Consider the following 18,606-nt stretch of genomic DNA (forward strand, 5'->3'; position numbering starts at 1 on the left):
GGGGGGGGGGGGGAAGAGGGCCTGCAGCCACTGCAAAATTCACTGCAGCCCTCTATAGTCCCCCCACACCCAGCACCACTGCCGCCCGTCCTGAGCATTGCCCAGGTCCAGCCCCCCCTGCCAGGAAGAGGCTGGTGCAGCCTTCAGCCCCAAGTGCACAGCCCACCCTCACCCCACACAGATCTGGGGGGCACGTACCCCCTATGCCTCCCCTGGGGGTGCACACATTAGCAGAAGCTGCCCTGCCACCCCCCCACCCCAGAAGAGCCATGGCTCTGCCCCATGTCCCACCCGAGCTCTGCAGCACCTGCCCCTGCCCCAGCCCCACTTCCTCCCTCACCACAGGGGCCTCAATCTGCCCCCCTCCCCCCCAAGTTTACCGGCTGGACGCTGCTCTCCAAGTTGCTGGGCTGTATTCCTGGCTGCATGCATGCATGCTGCTGCTGCACACTTGCGCATAGCATTTATCAGCGACATTAAATCTGCTGCACCAGCCAAAAAAAGTTGACTGCTGATAATGTTAATTTTCCTTTTATCGGTGCTGAAATTATAAGGAACAATGCATTGGTGCACCTCTATTTTTTAAAAATAATTACAGTCTGGTGCAGCAACTATAGCCTGAGCCCATGTGCAATTAACATTTCCTTTTTGACAGTCCAAAAGGCACAAATGCAAGGTGATTATTGAAACAGTTCACACTACAACTACACTTACAACATGCAAAGTATCACTGCTGAGGTTACAGATCTACAGGTTCCCTAACGGTCACAAGTGTATTTGTTTTATATGCCACCTTTCCCAAAAAAAGGTTCAGAGCAGCTTACAATAAAAAACAAAATAACTTATAAAACCAGGATAAACTATTAAAATAATATGGCATATATCTCAAAAATAAATCAGCAACAATGATATACTTACAATTTGACACAGACATTTATGCTCATTGACAAGTTTTTCTAGAGATAAACACTCTATTACATCTGCTTCTGCCAAAGCTCCTTCTCTGTCTTGTTTATTTGCTAGCCTAGAAAAAAAAAGGAGACCAGAAGTGAGAGGACAAGAGAAGATACCCATCATCATGAATCAAAATTGAAGTCAGCAATATGAAGAGGCTTTAGCAAAACTCCCAATATACACGTTATAAAAATTAAGGATAGATAGATGGGAAAAAAGAAAGAAAGAAAAACAGTAAAGAAAGATTGCCACTTGTCTCAGTTACAGTACCTACATCCTTAACCACTTAAAAGAGAAACAGTAATCATCAGTCCATATACCATTTTCAATATTCAAAGAGCTACACAAATATTGCTCCTCACAATGCATCAGTATTTTAGGTAGTTATAATTTACAAAGAAGGGGATGGAGGCAGAGTGCTTAAGTGATTTGTACTCAAGGCCACAGCATAATTAGGCTACAACAACCTCTAAGTTTAGAGCAGCCAACTTGCAGATTCCCATGTCAGAAATTGTCCCCATCCTCATTCCTCTGCATCAGAAGTTGGCAACGTACTGCTGACATGCCGGATCTGACCTGCAAAGAGATTTAACTGGCCCACAACGCATGCCAAAAAATAATTCCACTGGTAGTCGGTCATAATTAGGCTTGTTGTCCCTGGGACTAACACAAGGGGTTGGTAGCCACTGGCAGCCCACTGAGCTCAACAAGTACCATTGTGGGGGAAGTGGGTGGTCAGGAATGGGTCCACAGCACCTTGGCTGGAAGAATCATTTAGGGGCTCAGGCAGTGGCAGGCAGAGTGTGTCTATGCAGGAGCAATGTGGTAGAAAGCAGGAGTGGCAGGTAGTGGGCAAGGCAGGGTTAGGGGCTTGAATATAGAAGGTTTTTATGGTGTTTAGGTATTTGATAGAGCCTGTGGAACAAGCCAAAGGGCTGGAGCTGAATCTGTACAACAGATGAGAGAAGGATAAGGAAAGCAGCAAGGTGATATAGCTACAACTAATTACATTTTCAGTGGAATATAGAGCTGATATTTATTGCTTGAATTCAGTCTGGCATGTGGCTAGATACCAATTCTTAATAGAAGAAGGTCTCATTGACAATGCTGTTGAGAAACACTTTTCTTTACCCAGCTGCATCAGGTCCAGAGAGCATGACTATTCTTGGAAGCGGATCTTGCTGCCATAATCCACTGCTTTATGACTTCAGGAGTAGAATACTCTGCTGTGTTCTATGCAAGGCTACACCCAAAGTCCAACAGAAACGTAACCTGGCACAGAACTCAACAGCCATCGTTGTGGGTAATATATTTATCTCAGTATGAGCAGAACGCAAGCAGACAATCATTCACTGTAGGACTGCTCCAGAACAAAGAAGAGTACTTTCATATAAAAAAAAAAAGTGAGTCAGTATCTTAGAACCAATTTAAATTAAACTGGACCATCGTTTTAGTTTTTAGAAAACTTACGCCACTCCCCACTGTTGCCAGTGAAAACAGTTTTTAAAATAAAATCAGTGTTCCCTTGAGACATCTGAAATTCATTCAAAGCTGCATTAAGTGCCTGAAAGTAAAATAAACTAGTTTAGAGTTGAAGACAAGAAAAGTATAATAAATAAGGAGCACAAATGGTGACAAGTACAACTTTGTGCTTATGACGCATGATTTGGAAGTTGTAAACATTCCCTTTAAACAAGGACTTCTACCCATGTGAAATAAGTCACTCACTCGTAAAACTCTCTTAAGAGGTCAGTCATACAGAAGAAAGGGCACAATGTCAGTGTAATTTAACCTGCGTTGGAGGAATCAGGCACCAAATCCTGTTCCAGGAACGTAATTGAGCCAGGGTTGCCTGTGCTTGGCTTGCTGAGGGCAGTTTGGTGGGTTTGTATGCTTGGGTGGGGTGTGTTCTCTGAACAGCTGAGTGGACCGATTGCTGACTGATTGCTGCCTGGGTGTGACAAAGGGCCTAAGCCAGGCCAAAGAGAGATCTATAAGGTCACTCTAAGGAGGGGGGGAGGTAAGCAAACAGGACAGTTTGCAAGCAGTTCAAGTCAATTTGCAGGTCAGTTTGCTGCCCCCTCTTCGAAGAGAAGCCTGTAAAGTGAGATTCTTTTTTTCTTTTTTTTTAAATATGTGATTAGGGCTGACTAGCCTACATGTTTTATTTCAACAGCTAAAACTCAGCAGCTAGACCAAGACTTAAATCCCTTGTTTAACTAGATACCAGAACAAAGGGGAGCTTGCTAGGGAGTTTGCTTGGAAACACTCACATTCTTTTACTGTAAGCTTGCTGAGAGGAAAGAGGTTTGCAGAGAAAAAGGATCAAGGAACAGCAGGATCAAGGAACAGCATCAAGAAAAAGGATCAAGGAACAGCAAACAGGCCAGTTACAGAGCAGTTTGCTAGGGAAGATCTGCTCAGAAAGAGAGGCAGAAAGTGAAAGGCAGCAGGTTAAAAGACCCAGAGACATGGCTGGAAGACGCTGCAATCCCAGAGCCACTGCCACTTCCAGCTCTTCCTCTGCTTCCACCTGTGAGGCAAGACCACACACCATCGGGGCTTCCACCCAGGTCCTGGTTTGGCACTGAGCAGACTGTGGCTTGCAGGTTCCTTCCAATATCAACCAGGTGGGAGAGTGCCTGCAATACGAGCAGCGCCTTCTGGTAGTGTCCCTCAGGGAGAAGGCAAGGTGGTGGTGGTTAGAGACTCCCTCCTGTGGGGGAAAGAGGGATCCATCTGCCAGCCTGACCTGTTGTCTCAGGAGGTCGGCTACTTGCATGAAACCAGGATCCAAGATGTCATGGAAGGATTACTGAAACTCATCCAACCCTTGAACTACTACCCTATGCTGCTAATTCATGCGGGCACCAATGATACTGCCAGGGGTGACCTGACCAAACCAAGAGTGACTACAAGGCTCTGGGTGCAAGGGTGAAGGAGATGGGGGTAGAGGTGGTAGTCTCCTCAATCCTTCCAATCAAAGGAAAGGGCCCTGGCAAGAGCAGACGCATCCTGCAGATCAATGCATGGCTGCTCAGGTGGTGTCACCAGCAGGGATTCAGCTTCTTTGACCGTGGGATGCTGTTCCAAGATGAAAGATGGTGGAAAGAGACGGGATCCACCTGGTGAAGAGACGGCAAAGAGCACCTTTGCTAACTTAATGAGGAGGGCTTTAAACTAGGTTCACCAGGGGATGGAGTCCAAAGCCCTGAGGTAAATGGGGAAGCACAAGAACTGGAGGAAGCACAAGGAGGAGACAACAGGGGAGGCCCTCCTTATTCTCCCTGAGAAAATGGGGCAATCAACTAGTTGCCTCAGGTGTCTGTACATAAACGCATGGACCTTGGGAAACAAGCAGGAAGAACTGGAAGTCCTTGCACATTCACAGATCTATGACACATTTCGAACAGCAGAGACTAGTGGGATAGCTCAGATGACTGGAGCACTGTCATGGGTGGGTACAGGAAGGACAGGCAGGGGAGAAGAGGAGGAAGAGTTGTACTGTATGTAAAAGAAAATGTATGATTGCTCCAAGCTCCAGTATGAAACTGGAGATAGGCTAGTTGAAAGTCTCTGGAGTAAAGTTAGAGAGGTAAGCAACAAGGGTGGTGTCATGGCGAGTGTCTGCTATAGACCACTTGTGGAAGTTTCCTGATTATAGGCCCTGGTTCTCATGGGGGACTTCAAATCACCCTAAAATCTGCTGCGAGGACAATAAAGCCATGTACAGGCAATCCAAGAAGTTTCTGGAGAATGCTGGGGACAACTTCCTGGTACAAGTGTGTTGGGGAGACAAACTAGGGGCTGTTCTTCTTGACCTGCTGCTCACAAACAGGGAAGAATTGGTGGGGGATGTAGAAGTGGATGGCAACTTGGGCAGCAGTGACCATAAGACAATCAAATTCAGGATCTTGACTAAAGTAAGAAACGAGAGCAGCAGAGTATAGACCCTGGACTTCAGAAAAGTAGACTCTGACCCCACTTGGGGAAAGATGGGCAGGAAACCCTTGGGAGGCCAATCTAAGAGGGGAAAGGAGTCTAAGAAAGCTGGCTGCATTTTAAAGAAACCTTACTGAGGAGATAGGAACAAACCATCCTGATGTGAAGGAAAAAATAGCAAACATAGCAGGTGACCAGGTTGGTTTAGCAGAGAACTGTTTGGTCAGCTTAAATACAAAAGGAAGCCTACAGGAAGTGGAATCTTGGAAAGATGACTAGGGAGAAGTATAAGAATATTGCTCAGGCATGCAAGGATGAAGTCAGAAAGGCCAACGTGCAAAAGTTACTAATGCAAACCTTAGCTAGACTGTGAGGTATTCAGCATAGAGACTGAGTGCTTGGGTATTACCCAGAGCAAACCAACCCTGATCCTGAGTAGAGCTTTTGAGCACTACCAAAAAAACCAAAACAAAAAACCATAAAATATCATGTATTAGCTAACAGTTGGAATTTTTCCAACCATCACATTGCTACCATTTATACTGCAAACAATTTAGCTCAAGGTGTATCAACACAAATGCATTCTAAAAAGGGTAATTTGTGAAGCTTTTTGCAAACTGCCGAATAGATTGGCTTCAAGTACAGGCAGTCCTTGACTTACGATGTTTCAAGTTACAACAAACAGCACTTATGACATTTATAAATTGACACCGTTTCGATTTTCTGATGTCAGTTTCGACTTTACGATGCTTGATCTGACGCCACACCATGCCAGCGAACAAGTTCGCTGCATCGCCCATCTCCCTGGAGAACATCTGTCCAAACTTCCTTGTACACTTTCTTTAAGAAAGCAGACAAGACTCCAGAAAAACCTGCAGCCAAGACTCCTGAGAAGACTCAGCCAAGAGCCCTTCAAAAGTCCAACCAAGAGCCCTTCAAAAACTCCAGAAAAGCCACCTCAAAGAAGTTCTTCCAAATCAATATGATTGCTATTTACAATATAGTGTAGCTGTATTACTCATCTATAATTGACTGAGTACAAAATTCTGGGTTATTTCTGGTGAAAATAAAGTTTTGGGCCTTGGTTCAGGAACCAATCCCCCATTTATAACATTGTTCCTATGGGAAAATTGGTTCCAAGCTACGTTTCGACTTAAGACGTGCTTTTCAGGAACCAATTGTGTCGGCAGACTGCCTATAAAAAGGTAAACTGGAGGGCTAGTCAGATGGGAAAGATAATGTGTGACAGTCGATACATTACAGGTACAACAAAAAGCTATTGCACAATACTATCCAAAAAGCTGTAAAAAAGGTTGGGAAGTCTGAGTAATGGAAAAATTGTCCTGTCAAGTCAGTGTTCTAAGGAGAGAAGGGAAAAAAATTCTTATTTCAAAATCTGGTGACAATTTTTTACATTTGCTGAAAAGAATCTTCTGTCTCCAAACCAGAAAGTTTGAACAATGTCTTTGAATATTGAAAGCAAGATCAAATTCTATGAGCTAACAGTTGAGAACAAATTAAATATGTTTCAAATGTAGAAGAAAAGCAGATATAAGTAGGAGACAGTGAGCTTTGCATTATGTAGAGTTCTGAGGAAAAAGAGAGGGTGAGTTAAGCAGGTTACGTAGAGAGATGAAGAAACACAAAAGCTTAACATGGACAGAAACAGAGGAACTCTCTAACGAAGAGACGAAAAAAACATGACTTCTGTGGACACTGACTTGAGTAAGGGATGACAACTAATGGAAAACAGATATCTCTTTATGTATATTTTAGGGAAATATCTTTAAATGTTAAATTTGTTATTTGATTATTTGGATTTGTTAATAAAGTTTTTATAAATGCTAGGAGGTATTTAAAATAAAGTTTATAAAAATGCTAGAAAGGAGGTGAATTGTTTCCATAAACATCATCAAGTTTTATTTTAAAACAAAAAAACCCACCAGGAACATATGACTTATGAGTACATGTGTAGAGAAATTAAATTATAGTGTCAATGTCATAATATGTACTGTCTGAAAGAATTAAAATGAACACTTTGAGAAGAATCTAAGACGTAGCAAAGCAGAACTACAATAATTATTCCTAATTGATGCAGGTCAGTCAAAGGACAACAATATGAAAAAGAAAAACTTATGATACCCATTGTCTTAAAACCTAATCATGACAACTAAAGAAGGAGCTTTCTATGATTTAAATAAAGGTAGCTTAAGGTTAGACTTCCAAGCCAAAACCATAGGGACCCACATTTTTGTGGATGAAAAATTGAGATTTAATGCTCTAGATACAAAATACTTAGGGAGTAGAATACAGAGTCATAAAAGCACTGCAAATGACTTATCTAGACTGGGCAAAGTAGCCAGGGTATGGACTAAACTGGTGAAGAAAACCCAGAAAACTAATAAAAAACAATAGGTTGATAGGTCCTACCATTGCTGTACATTTTTCCTTTGTATTATTCTTTCAAGTGAACTTTTAAACAGAGTTAAAGACTTAAGTTACTGACTATACAACACAAAGATTGCTCTGTTGGGTTCCCTCTTTTCCAAGTAAGTTTTGTAAACAGGCTTATGATCCTTCCTTCCACATACTTTTTGCAGTGTAAAATGGATCTCCCATTCAAGGAGTAATTTGAAATGAGTACTGCACTTAATATTGTATGTGCAAACATACCATACTCCCAGCCTACAAATACTGTATCTAAGGAGCTCGTCACAGACACTCCTTGCGATTGGTCTGTTTTAATAAAACAATCCGCCCCCAGACAAGGCTGAGTTCCAACAGGCAAAACCAGATTCCCCAACTGTAAAGTAATCAATTTGCTCTTTTACTGCAGTACTAACAAGTAAGCTTCCTTCTCAGAGCACAACCCTCTGAAATGACCTGGCTCCCTCAGGTTGATTAAGGAGCATTAGGCGCACAGAAAATGTTTAATGGAAAGCCACTCACAATCAATTATTTAAGCAAGCATTCAAAAAAATACTTTTCAGATTATACTGAGTTTGCCCTCAGAAGTAGGATTTCTGCACTGGAGGACCTAAAGAAACTGCCACCATCAGAAGATTACAAGGTAAGCTGCATGCCTTTATTTTGTATTAAAACTTGCATATAATACAGAAAACGGGCTGCATTAAAGTTTAGAATGGAAATAGCTATGTGTAAAGATACAAATAATGGATTTCTGCCCTGCTCAGAATTTGATAGCGTTACTAGCAAATATGTTCTCAGAGCTCTGCTGCTCATGCACATGAATGTTAATTTGCTAGACAAGTTTTATTCATAAAACTTGTTTCTTTTGGAAGTACATCAGAATTACCTTAAAGGAAAAACTTGCTTTTAATTTTCCAAGTCAATAAAACAGTCTGCTTACCAAGATTCATACTTCAAAACTGTGGGAGGTGTGTGGCAAAACATACTTGAAATTATATGCCTAAAGTGTGCTCTATTTGATTTATCAAATTAAAGTTTACCAAATGAAAGAACTTGGTTCCTCCTTGTGTTTTCATACTTGTTCCCTTCCTCCCAGGTACTGCATATTGATAACTGTATGGCTGCTTATATTAAAAGTGAAACCGCTGAAACATTTTTAGGTTGAACAGATCTTTATTACAGCTAGAGAACTACTGAACTTTATTTGAAGAGTCCTAGGAAAGGGAGGGTTTACAACCCAGTAATTATACTTCTCTTAAATACCAGGAGTGCACTCAAGTTAAAATATGAAGCCCTTTAAAAATGCTAATTTTATTTTACTTTTGGATTTGCCTTTTTCTAGAACATAAAGCTATTTAAGCCAGAGAAAAACAATTTATAGTGCTAAAATTTTCTAAAAGCCAAAAATTTAAAAGTTCAAAAGGTTACGAGGTGGATTGATCTAGACATGGAAAAAAAAAAAAGACATTTATGTTACACATTCATTCTCTCTTATTCTAACTTACACCCAAAAGTAAAGAAGTGTTCCAAATGCTTTCTACTTTTCTAGTAAGCCTGCTGCATTTCCACTTTTTTAAAGTTTTTCTCTCAGTTTGCATGAAGATCTACAAAGTTTTAATTTGGTCCTCTTTGATTCTCATATATTATCAAAATGCAAATACCAAAAGGAGAGCACTGGCTCCTTAAAGAAAAATCCACTGACAATGATTAAAAAAAAAGTATTTAAGAAACATTCTATCGGATCAGTTTGAAGAGCCTGTCATTATGGAACCTAAAAGTTTTGGGCCAAATTTGACATGACAGGATAAATCATATGGTTTTGTTTAATGCATTAAAGGCTTTAGAAACAACTATACAAAATTCTAATAGATGTGGCATACAAGACTCATGAACAATGAAATAAATGTCCAGGAGGTCAAAATGACAGTACCAGTACTGTGAGCATTGACTGAAGTATTTCAAAAGGAATGTGTTTCCATAAGCAACATTAGTTTAATCTAGAGATTACAGACCTGGGTCTCATACTAGTGTGATTATTATTCTGTGGAGAGAATTCATGCACGTGTTGTGAGGAAAAACAAGAGAGATGGCAGTTGCAGTTGACCTTTTCAGTTACCAACAAAAGAAAACGGATATGTTCTTTTTGGGGGTTTTTTATGGTGTACAGGGAAAGCATAAATTTAATTAAAAAGTCATGCCTAGTCAACCAACTTCTTTTTGAAAGGTCCTATGGACAACTACTAAAAAGAATGACAGGCTGGTACCCGAAAACTGAAGCCTGTGCAATCAAAGGCAGGAGAAGATTTTTCTTCTGTTTACATTTTGTCTTGTTCCTACCCAGGAAACAACCTCCTGATCTATCAGTTATGAAGATTTCTCCCCCCTCAATTTTCTATCCATTCTCTTCCAATTAAGGGCAGAACAAAATTTTGTCCCTCTTCTATAGCACTTCAAGTAACCCCCCAAAAAATCACCGAAGACAATATTCTTGATTTCTAATACATGAAACAGATACATACAAGAATTCACACATACCTTCAGACTTTCCTAATGCACTGTAAAGCATTGAGAACAAACCTTTGATGCCCCCTCCTTCCTTGCCTCTTGCAAAGATAATGATCAAATAAAATATTACAATAAGAAATGTATTTTATATATGAAATGGACACTGATCTACAAAACAGTTTCCTTGTTCAGCGCCCCTAAGTAACAGCCCCCGGTCAAATTAAGTTATAAAGACAAAAGTAACAATTGCATTCCTTCACTGCCCTTTCATGTGAACCACTCCTGTCTCATTTCTGAATAGTCTTTCCATTTACTTGAAAATGTTTCCCTGATACTCTCTCCACCCTGTATCACTTGAATCACTCTTGCTGATCAAACAGGCTCGATCCAAAGAGAAATTTGAGCTCAGGGTGAGGATGTCCAAATTCACCTTCTGGTTGAAAGACAGGCAAAGGATTCTGTAACAAGTATTGCTGTACAACTCTTAACAGGATTCAATTTTAAAATGTCAGCCTACTGTTTGCACTGTTCTGGACCTAGAGAGGACTTCTTTGTCCAGGCTGCAGCTAGTCAACCCACATTTGATTAGTGCAATCAAGTAAAACAAGCCTGCTGCTAACATTTTGGAACTGGTGTGTAAGCTCCTGCATTTTATTAAGGGTTGGTTTCCCAGTTAAAATATTAGCAGCCTGTTATGACACCTGTGCAATGAAACCAAGCACTAGCTAGCACTCCACATGAACTCTTAAGTCTGCAATTCAGCAAGTCAGAAAGGCAGAACATCATAGTCTCCATATTGCAACCAGACTCACGAGAAGGTCATTGCCTCACGATTCAAACTCTGCTCAACTTAGACTCGATTTTTCCATACATTTGCTTTTCCTACACCTTCCTCTTCTCAATTTACTGCCTCTGTAATATAGCAGTAGGTAAACTTTCAATCCTGTCATATCAGTCAGGTCCACTGTTTTCACTTGAGGAGTTGTGAGGTCTGTGGGTGTGGTAGCACATTTTCCTTAGTAAATAAAGTATAGGTGCAACTACTCACATGTTGTACCTAACAATAAAATAAATAAAAGCTAAACTTCTGAAGTTCACATATTTCAGTATCGCAGTTACTCATTTTGTAAACAAGCCTCTGCCCACTTTGTAAAAAGAACAATGATAACATTAACACTTTGATATTAGTAAGATTAAAACACCAGAAAGTTAAAAATAAAACAAAAACTCCTCTGTTCTGTTTTCAAATCAGGTGTCTCCTCTGTCAATTACAGAGAATAATTTCCTGTAGCTAGTAAAAACTAGAGTTTTGTCAGACTGGACACCAAAGTGCAGCATAAATTAGGATTACTGTTTACAGTGTCAAAGAAGAGGACACTTCTGTTGAGGGTGGGGGAGCGAGGGGGAAAAATGATATGCTGGTGCCCTGCCCTGCCCCTGCTGTTGCCCCTCACTCTGAAGCCACAGCACCACCCCTCCACAACTGCTGCTGCCCCTCACTCCCGACCCACAAACCCCTGGCTCTGCTGATGCCCCTCACTCCCAACCCTCAGTACCCAACCCCCCGGGTCATGCTGGTGTCCCTCACTCTCAACCCGCAAACCCCCGGCCCCCCATCCCTGCTGGTGCCCCCGCACTCCCACTCCACAGTCCCCCGCCTACCCTGGTACCCCTCATTCTCAAGCCAGACCCCACAGCCCCAGGGCCCTCCACTACTGACCTGCAGCCCTCTGCTCCCCCCAAGCCCTGCAGCATCTCCCAGCCGCCCTGTCCCTGCAAGCAAGGGCCCAGCCCCAATGCTGCCAGCAAGGCTACGCAGCTCCCCACTGCCCCCTTTGTCTGCTGAAGGGGCAGCCACCTCCCCACAGGTCCTTCTGCAGCCCCAGTACCTAGACAGCTTCTCCCAGTGCCAGCAGGCACCTGCTCCCCAGACTTACCTGCATCCAGCTGCCGGGGCTGCTCCCAGCACCCTGCCTGGCCACATGCATGTGCATGCCCCCTGCCTCTAACTACCCTCCCCCCATTTCCCCCAGCAGCTCTTTGCTCGGGCAAGCCAGGAAGCGCCGGAAAAAACTTTGATGCTGAGCAGAGCAAATTCCGGAACATTTATCCATATTTTAAAAAACTGCCCAGACTGAGATCAGAGGACTCAAAAAGAAGATGTGTCCAGGAAAACCTGGACATATGGGAACCCTAGCATAAATGCCATATAGTGCTAATGTCCTTTTATGGAAGCCACGGCACATGCACTTACCACCTTCATTTCCATCTGCCAGAACATCCCTCCCTCCCAACCCCAAAATCATGGAAGTACAGTGCAGCAAAACAGTGATTCTCCTGTACCCACAAAGAAATGCCATATCGAAAGGTGTGCATGAAGAGTGTCCTTAAGGAGCAGCCACAATCCTTGAAGCACAAAGGAAGTCCATTCCCATGTGGACAAAAGGTAACAGAAGGGCTGGGAAGCCCTCTTGGCTAAACAGGGAAATCACAGTCCTCTTAAGAAAGAAGAAAGGGGCTTATGAACAATGGAAGCTTGGAGCAGGCCCCAAGGAGAACTATTCCACAATGTCCCGCATTTTCAGGGAACAAATAAGAACGGCTAAAGCAGCACCCGAACTTAGATTAGCAATGGAAATCAAGGACGACAAGAAGTCCTTCTTTAGGTACATAGGGAATAGAAGTAAAACAAATGGGAGTGTAGAGCCGTTGCTCAGGAGAAAGCTGAATTCCTGAATGACTACTTCGTCTCCATCTTTCACTGGACCAAGGGGAAAACAATGCTATGTAGAGTAAAAGATGAGCATGATAGGAATAATCGCCTTTCTACTATTGCCATAGAATAGTAGTATATGACCAATTAAAAAATTAGACATATACAAGTCAGTGGGACTGGATAATCTTCATCTGAGAGCGCTGAAAAAGAGCTGGCCGAAGTCATTGCAAAACCCCTGGCGAAACCCTTCCACAAATCGTGATGCTCTGGAGAAGTCCCTGAGGACTGGAAGAGGGCCAATGTTGCACCCATAAACAAAAAGGGCAGGAGGGAGAACCCAGGTAACTACAGGCCAATCAGCCTAACTTCCATCATAGGGAAAATCCTAGAAAAGTTCATCAAGGAGTCTATCTGCGATAAGCTTGCAGAAGGTAAGATTCTGAATGACAGCCAGCATGGCTTTGTCACGGGCACGCCTTGCCTTACCAACCTCATCTCCTTCTATGACTAGACAACTTGCCACCTCGATATGAGAGAGCAGGCTGACATTGTATACACCTTGACTTCAAGAAGGCCTTTGATCTAATATCCCATTGTCTTGCGAGAAAATTGGAGGATTGTGGGCTTAACTCTGAGCCATTCAGGTGGGTGAGAAAATAGCTGCAGGATAGAACCTAGAGAGTCGCAGTAAATGGATGAGTCATCCTGGTGAGAAGTGGGCAGCAGCATCCTGCAGGGGTCGGTGCTTAGTCCAGTACTTTTCAACAGCTTTATTAACGATTTGCATGTGGGGGTGAAGAGCTCACTGGCCAAGTTCACAAATGACACCAAGTTATGGTGAAGCGTGGTCACACTTGAAGATAGGCTACAGATACAGGTGGCCCTAGACAGGCTAGCAAGTTGGGTGGATCAGAATCTGATGAAGTTCAACGTCAAGAAGTGTAAAGTGCTCCACCTTGGGACGAGCAACTCCCAACACACCTACAGGCTTGGCAGCACCAAACTGACTAGCACCACGAATGAAAGGGACCTGGGGGTAATAATAGACAACAGTATGAATATGAGCCTACAGTGTGATGTTGTAGCCAGTAGGGCAAATAGTACTCTGGCCTGCATCAATCAATGCATCTCCAGCAAAACCAAGGAGGTGATTCTCTTGCGCTACTCAGCACTTGTGAGACCACAGCTAGAGTACCGTGTCTAGTTCTGGGCACCATACTTTAACACGGACATGGACAAGCTTGAGAGAGTCCAAAGAAGAGCCACCATATGATCACAGTCTTACACAGCAAGCCATACGAAGAAAGGCTGAGGTACCTGGGACTCTTCAGCCTGAGGAAAAGGCAGCTGAGAGGGGACCTGGTAGCAACTTACCGCTACACTAGGGGAGTACATCAAGGGCTCGGTGAGCAACTGTTCACCAGGGCACCTGAGGGGAAAACTAGGAGTAATGGCCACAAATTCCTGGAAGACCGATTCAGGCTCAACATTAGGAAAAACGTCTTCACAGTCAGGATGTCCAGAGTGTGGAATAAGCTCCCTCCAGAGGTGGTGCAATCATCTACCCTGGAAATCATCAAGAAGAGGCTAGACAGTCACCTTGCTGGGGTCATCTGACCCCCAGTTATCTTTCCTGCTTGATGCAGGGGCTGGACCCGATCTTCCAAGGTCCCTTCCAGCCTTACAAATCACTCAGTTAACATTTATTCCCTTATTATTCCTGTTGCAGCACTGCTGACAACACAGGATTCTTGGGTTCCAACAGATCCCCGCATTTCACAGTATGCATCTCAGTTCCAATCATAAATAGCAGTATTAAAATTTCAATACAGGACAACATGGAGAGAAGAAGCTGTTGTTGAGTGCACTAGAAGGTCATGCTAAGTCATAACAAGCTATTATTTCCCTCTCACCTTGCGAACAGGCCTGTCCTCTACCCTGTATTTTTTCTGAGCTGCCCAAGATACCCTGCCCATTCACCATATCAGGCACCAAACCATCAATAAATCTAGCACTCCCCAGAACAAAGATGCTATTACATTCTGCAGTTTCCTTTCAGGTTTACCAGTCTCAAAAACTTCCAGTCCCCTTTCTTTACCTCTGAAGATTTTTCTTGTTCACCATTCAGCACCCTCCCTCTCCATAAAGCCAACTTGTTTTCACAACTGTCAGAACATACTTCTTCCACCTAATACAGCTTTCAGTTTTACATGTACACATAACTATCGCCTTTTCCCAGTAGCCAACTTTATGCTAATCATGAAGCTCAAAGACCTTCTGTTCTTCAAATATACTACCTTTGACCCCATGCACATTCCCTATTCTTAACTCATACCAAAGCCTCAGACCAGGTATACAGATGAGGTACTTCCATTATATTTTCTCAAGGACCCTCATAGCAGGGCTCTCCTAAAAGGAATCAGAGGCAGAGACTACCAGCAAAAGTTTCTCCCCTTGCAGCCAAGGCTAGCCCCTAAAGCACTCACTCCAGTACAGCCCCTAAACAGCAGTGTTTAAAAAAATAGAAACTGATCTAACTGGCTTGAGTCTGGCACAGAATCTGAGAAATTTGATCTATTCAAAACTATTTTTAAGTAATATATTTTTCCCATGACATTATCTACTTAACATCTCAAAGCAGCAACTGCTTGTTTTTTTAATTTTAAAGATGATCCATTTTTCTTACTTACCATTTGACAAACAAAAAGATTTTTAAACCTAGAATTACCTTGAATGCCCTGTAAGCCATGTCATTAATTAAAAAGAAACTTAATTTTTTTCTGCTTCTATTTTAACGCTGCATTAGGGTAACTTTAACAGAAAATTCTTAATGAGTTTAATATATGAACACTAGGTGCTCTATGAATGGACAGACAGACAGACAGAGAGAGGCAGGAGACAAGATTTTTTGAATATGCTTGTACATAGTTTCATAAACATTCAATTTTACGGCATTTACCATGAGCAATTTTCCATTAGAAAAAAAGAGAAAAAAGGTAGTATCAGCTGTTTACAGATACACAAAAGGATAGAATCCAAAACCATTTTTCTGCCATTTGCTATAAGAGATATTTAATTAAGTAACTGCATTTTTAAGAACTTTTCAATAAATTTTATTCATTCAGTACATAGACCTATCTTTCTATCTCACAAACACTAATGATGCTCTCACGGCTTGCTTTTTAAACCACAGGCTTGTCAAGCCACACCAAATTACTAAGGGTCAACAGTCATGTTAGGCTATGTTAAAACAGATTTTCAGGTCACTTCTCTGAAGTCTTATTTAGCACTCATGATTATTTTCACATACCCAATATGAACTTTCCCAGAGCAGCCCAAATAGTGCCTGGCAATTCTGAAACATAGCAAAAGAATGTCATCTCCTATGAATCACGTCTTGTGCTGCTCGGGAGATGCAAACTAAATTTAGCAATGCTGAGGAATTATTGTAAAAAAAAAAAAAAACTAAGATGCTCATGTTTTTCTGGGATTTTTCCTTTTTCTTTTTTGGTGCATCAGGGAGGAGAAAGTAAAGTAACGTTTTAAAATCCATTACTTTCAGACTCACCAAATCATGTCTCAGTTGATAACTTTGGCTGCCTATACACGTGCACCTTCATGTTCTAATTAGAACACTCCAGTGTTGCTGCACAATCATGTGTATTAAGCCCCTGGCACATTTTAAAATGGCCATAGGGGCATTTTAACTAAATTTTGTCAAATAAGGTTTAGTTAAAGCGCCCTTGTGACCATTCTTAAACGTGCAGGGGCTTAATACCTGTAACACTGCAGCATCTTAATTAGGGCAGTTCTCTGAGAACCACTCTTTAATTAGAGTGGTTCTTCTCCCCCCCCCCAAACACGTGCATAGGCGGCTTTTATTACTAAAATTATTTCCTTGGTGCAGGGGGCTGGATCTGATGATCTTCCAAGGTCCCTTCCAGCCTTACAATCTATGAATCTATAAAATGTTAATGTTGCTGGGTTTTTTGGCTTCTGAATAAAACGCTACACTGAACCACTAAAAAAACTGTATTTATTAAGGTAGAAGCAAACTCAGCGAAAGCATGGGCAAAGGTCTTTGTTCCTATTGCCTGTGGCAAAACCTACTTACACGTACAGTTTTAATTTTCCTGTTAATTCTCCAGTGGATAGATGGACTTGAGTCTGTGGAAAACAGACTCAATAAGTAAGTCCCTGAATAAAATTGTGCACAATTAAACAGTTTAAACGTGTTTTAGAAACTTTCTATGATTCTTTTAAGCTCATAAGAAAGGAGATGTGCCCCGGTCCACAACTTCTCCACTTTCACTGCCAGCAAAAACTGTTCCCCAAAGATAGAGCTAAACTTACCTAAATACTACCTACAAATGTTCAGGTCATCTTTGTAGATGCAAAGGGATGCAACCAAGACACTTTAAGAATACAGGCGTGGAATTGTGCATAGCTAAGATGTATTTAAAGACCAGAAAACACCTGATTGTAATCTAAGTTACAGCCAACAACCATGATCTCTGTATTTGAGGTTGCATAATAGTGCTTTTTTTTTTTTTTTTTTTTAAACACCGGTATTATAAGATTCTGCACCTTCATTTCTTGTACTGAAATTTTGTGTTCTTGGTTTCTCCCTAAAGGAAAGAATTTTATTTTAAATACACATGATGGGAAATGTTTGATAGTCACAGTAGTAAAAAAAAATAAATAAATTATAGCATAAAACTTCCAATGTTAAAGTTCATGTTCTTAACTGCATGCAGCATTTTGCTAACTGAATCCAAGGTGAATAAACCATAACAAAAGGGGTTTTACATAGACAAGTTTAAAGCAAAAACGATCCATCCCTGGTAACCTGTTGCTCTGCTACCTCCCTTGCATGCATGTATGAGGCCACCTCAACACATTACAGGTATTGTGCAATTAACTGAGACCAGCTACACATGAAAAGTACCTATGACTCCATAAAATGGTTGAAACAGCTATAAAGTTAGACCTTGAAAATGTGTACTAACTCTTATAGCTGGTTGCTTTCCAGCTTTAAATTTTCACATGTAGCAGGGTCTCCCCTGCAACTGGGAGGCCTATCAGCTGCCTGAGCTCCCCCTGCACCATGCACAGTTGGGGCTGGGAGATCCCACAGCCACAGGCTCCTCTTCCTGGCAGCACCTCACAGCCACTGGGACACAGTCCTGCAGCTGCTGGACTTCTGGTCCTGGCAGTTGTGTAGTGCCACCAAGACAGAGTCCTGCAGCTGCAGGATTCTCAATCCCAGCTGTAAAATGCTGCCACAGCTGCAAGTCCCATCAGCTACAGAACTCACCAGCTGCAGGAGCTATTTAATTGCCAATGCAAAGGGGAGCCATTACAACATTTTTATTTTTCAGGACTGTTTGTTCCACCATTGACCTGTTCATACAACAGAATGAAAATCTCCTTCCATGAGCACTGCTGAAGTTCAAGATAACAGACAATAGAAGTGCAGCAGTCAGCCATGCAAGATAAACAGTATGAGCATGCACTGTCACAAACTGCAGATTTCAAGTTTTAGAAACGGAGCAATCTACAAAAGTAAGCTCCTTGAATTCCCAATGAAATACCCTATATTGAAAGACAAAATTGAGAGTTAAGAATGATTACACACAAAATCTGCCTAGGACTAACTGAAGTTGTATCGAATGCCATTTGAAAGGTATGTTCTTCAGATTTGCAATGAAATCTTGTTTCATTGATCTATTGCACTTAAGTCACATATAACTTCTATATTTATAATCCTTGTGTGCATTTTCATATAGATCTATTACAATAATCTGAAATATTAGTGAAAGGTTTTTGTGCTTGGAATTAAAAAAAATGCAGAATTGCTTTGTTAGAGCTAAATTAAACCCATTTCCCACTTAAAAAAACCCCACAGAGCAATATAGAAAAATGAGACATGGTATGATAGGAAGTTTTTAATGGTGCCAGTTTGGCTGTAAATTGGAAGTAACAGACCTAAAAGTACCTCACGCAGGTAATCCAAATAAACACCTTGCACAAAAAAAAAAAAAAAAAAGAGAGTGAAA

General features: G+C 41.7%; 2 protein-coding genes across 5 annotated transcripts in view; one reads left to right on the forward strand and one right to left on the reverse strand.

Moving 5' to 3' along the window:
* The window catches only part of ARL13B (ADP ribosylation factor like GTPase 13B), an 87,494-nt gene that overhangs the window by 24,849 nt on the left and 44,039 nt on the right, over positions 1–18,606 (reverse strand). For all 3 annotated transcript variants that reach the window (XM_019525729.1, XM_019525727.1, XM_019525728.1), the window contains exon 5: positions 919–1,024. In XM_019525729.1, the coding sequence (XP_019381274.1) occupies positions 919–1,024 (106 nt within the window). The remainder of the gene's footprint in view (positions 1–918; positions 1,025–18,606) is intronic.
* STX19 (syntaxin 19) overlaps positions 7,693–18,606 on the forward strand; it is a 12,585-nt gene continuing 1,671 nt past the window's right edge. The window contains exons 1-2 of one of the 2 annotated variants that reach the window (XM_019525731.1): positions 7,693–7,966; positions 17,929–18,233. The gene's annotated coding sequence lies outside the window, so the exon portion shown is untranslated. The remainder of the gene's footprint in view (positions 7,967–17,928; positions 18,234–18,606) is intronic. The other variant, XM_019525732.1, reaches the window with a different exon arrangement.

This window comes from Gavialis gangeticus, unplaced genomic scaffold, assembly GCF_001723915.1.
Source record: "Gavialis gangeticus isolate Ggan-Ray unplaced genomic scaffold, GavGan_comp1, whole genome shotgun sequence".
Lineage (NCBI taxonomy): Eukaryota > Metazoa > Chordata > Crocodylia > Gavialidae > Gavialis > Gavialis gangeticus.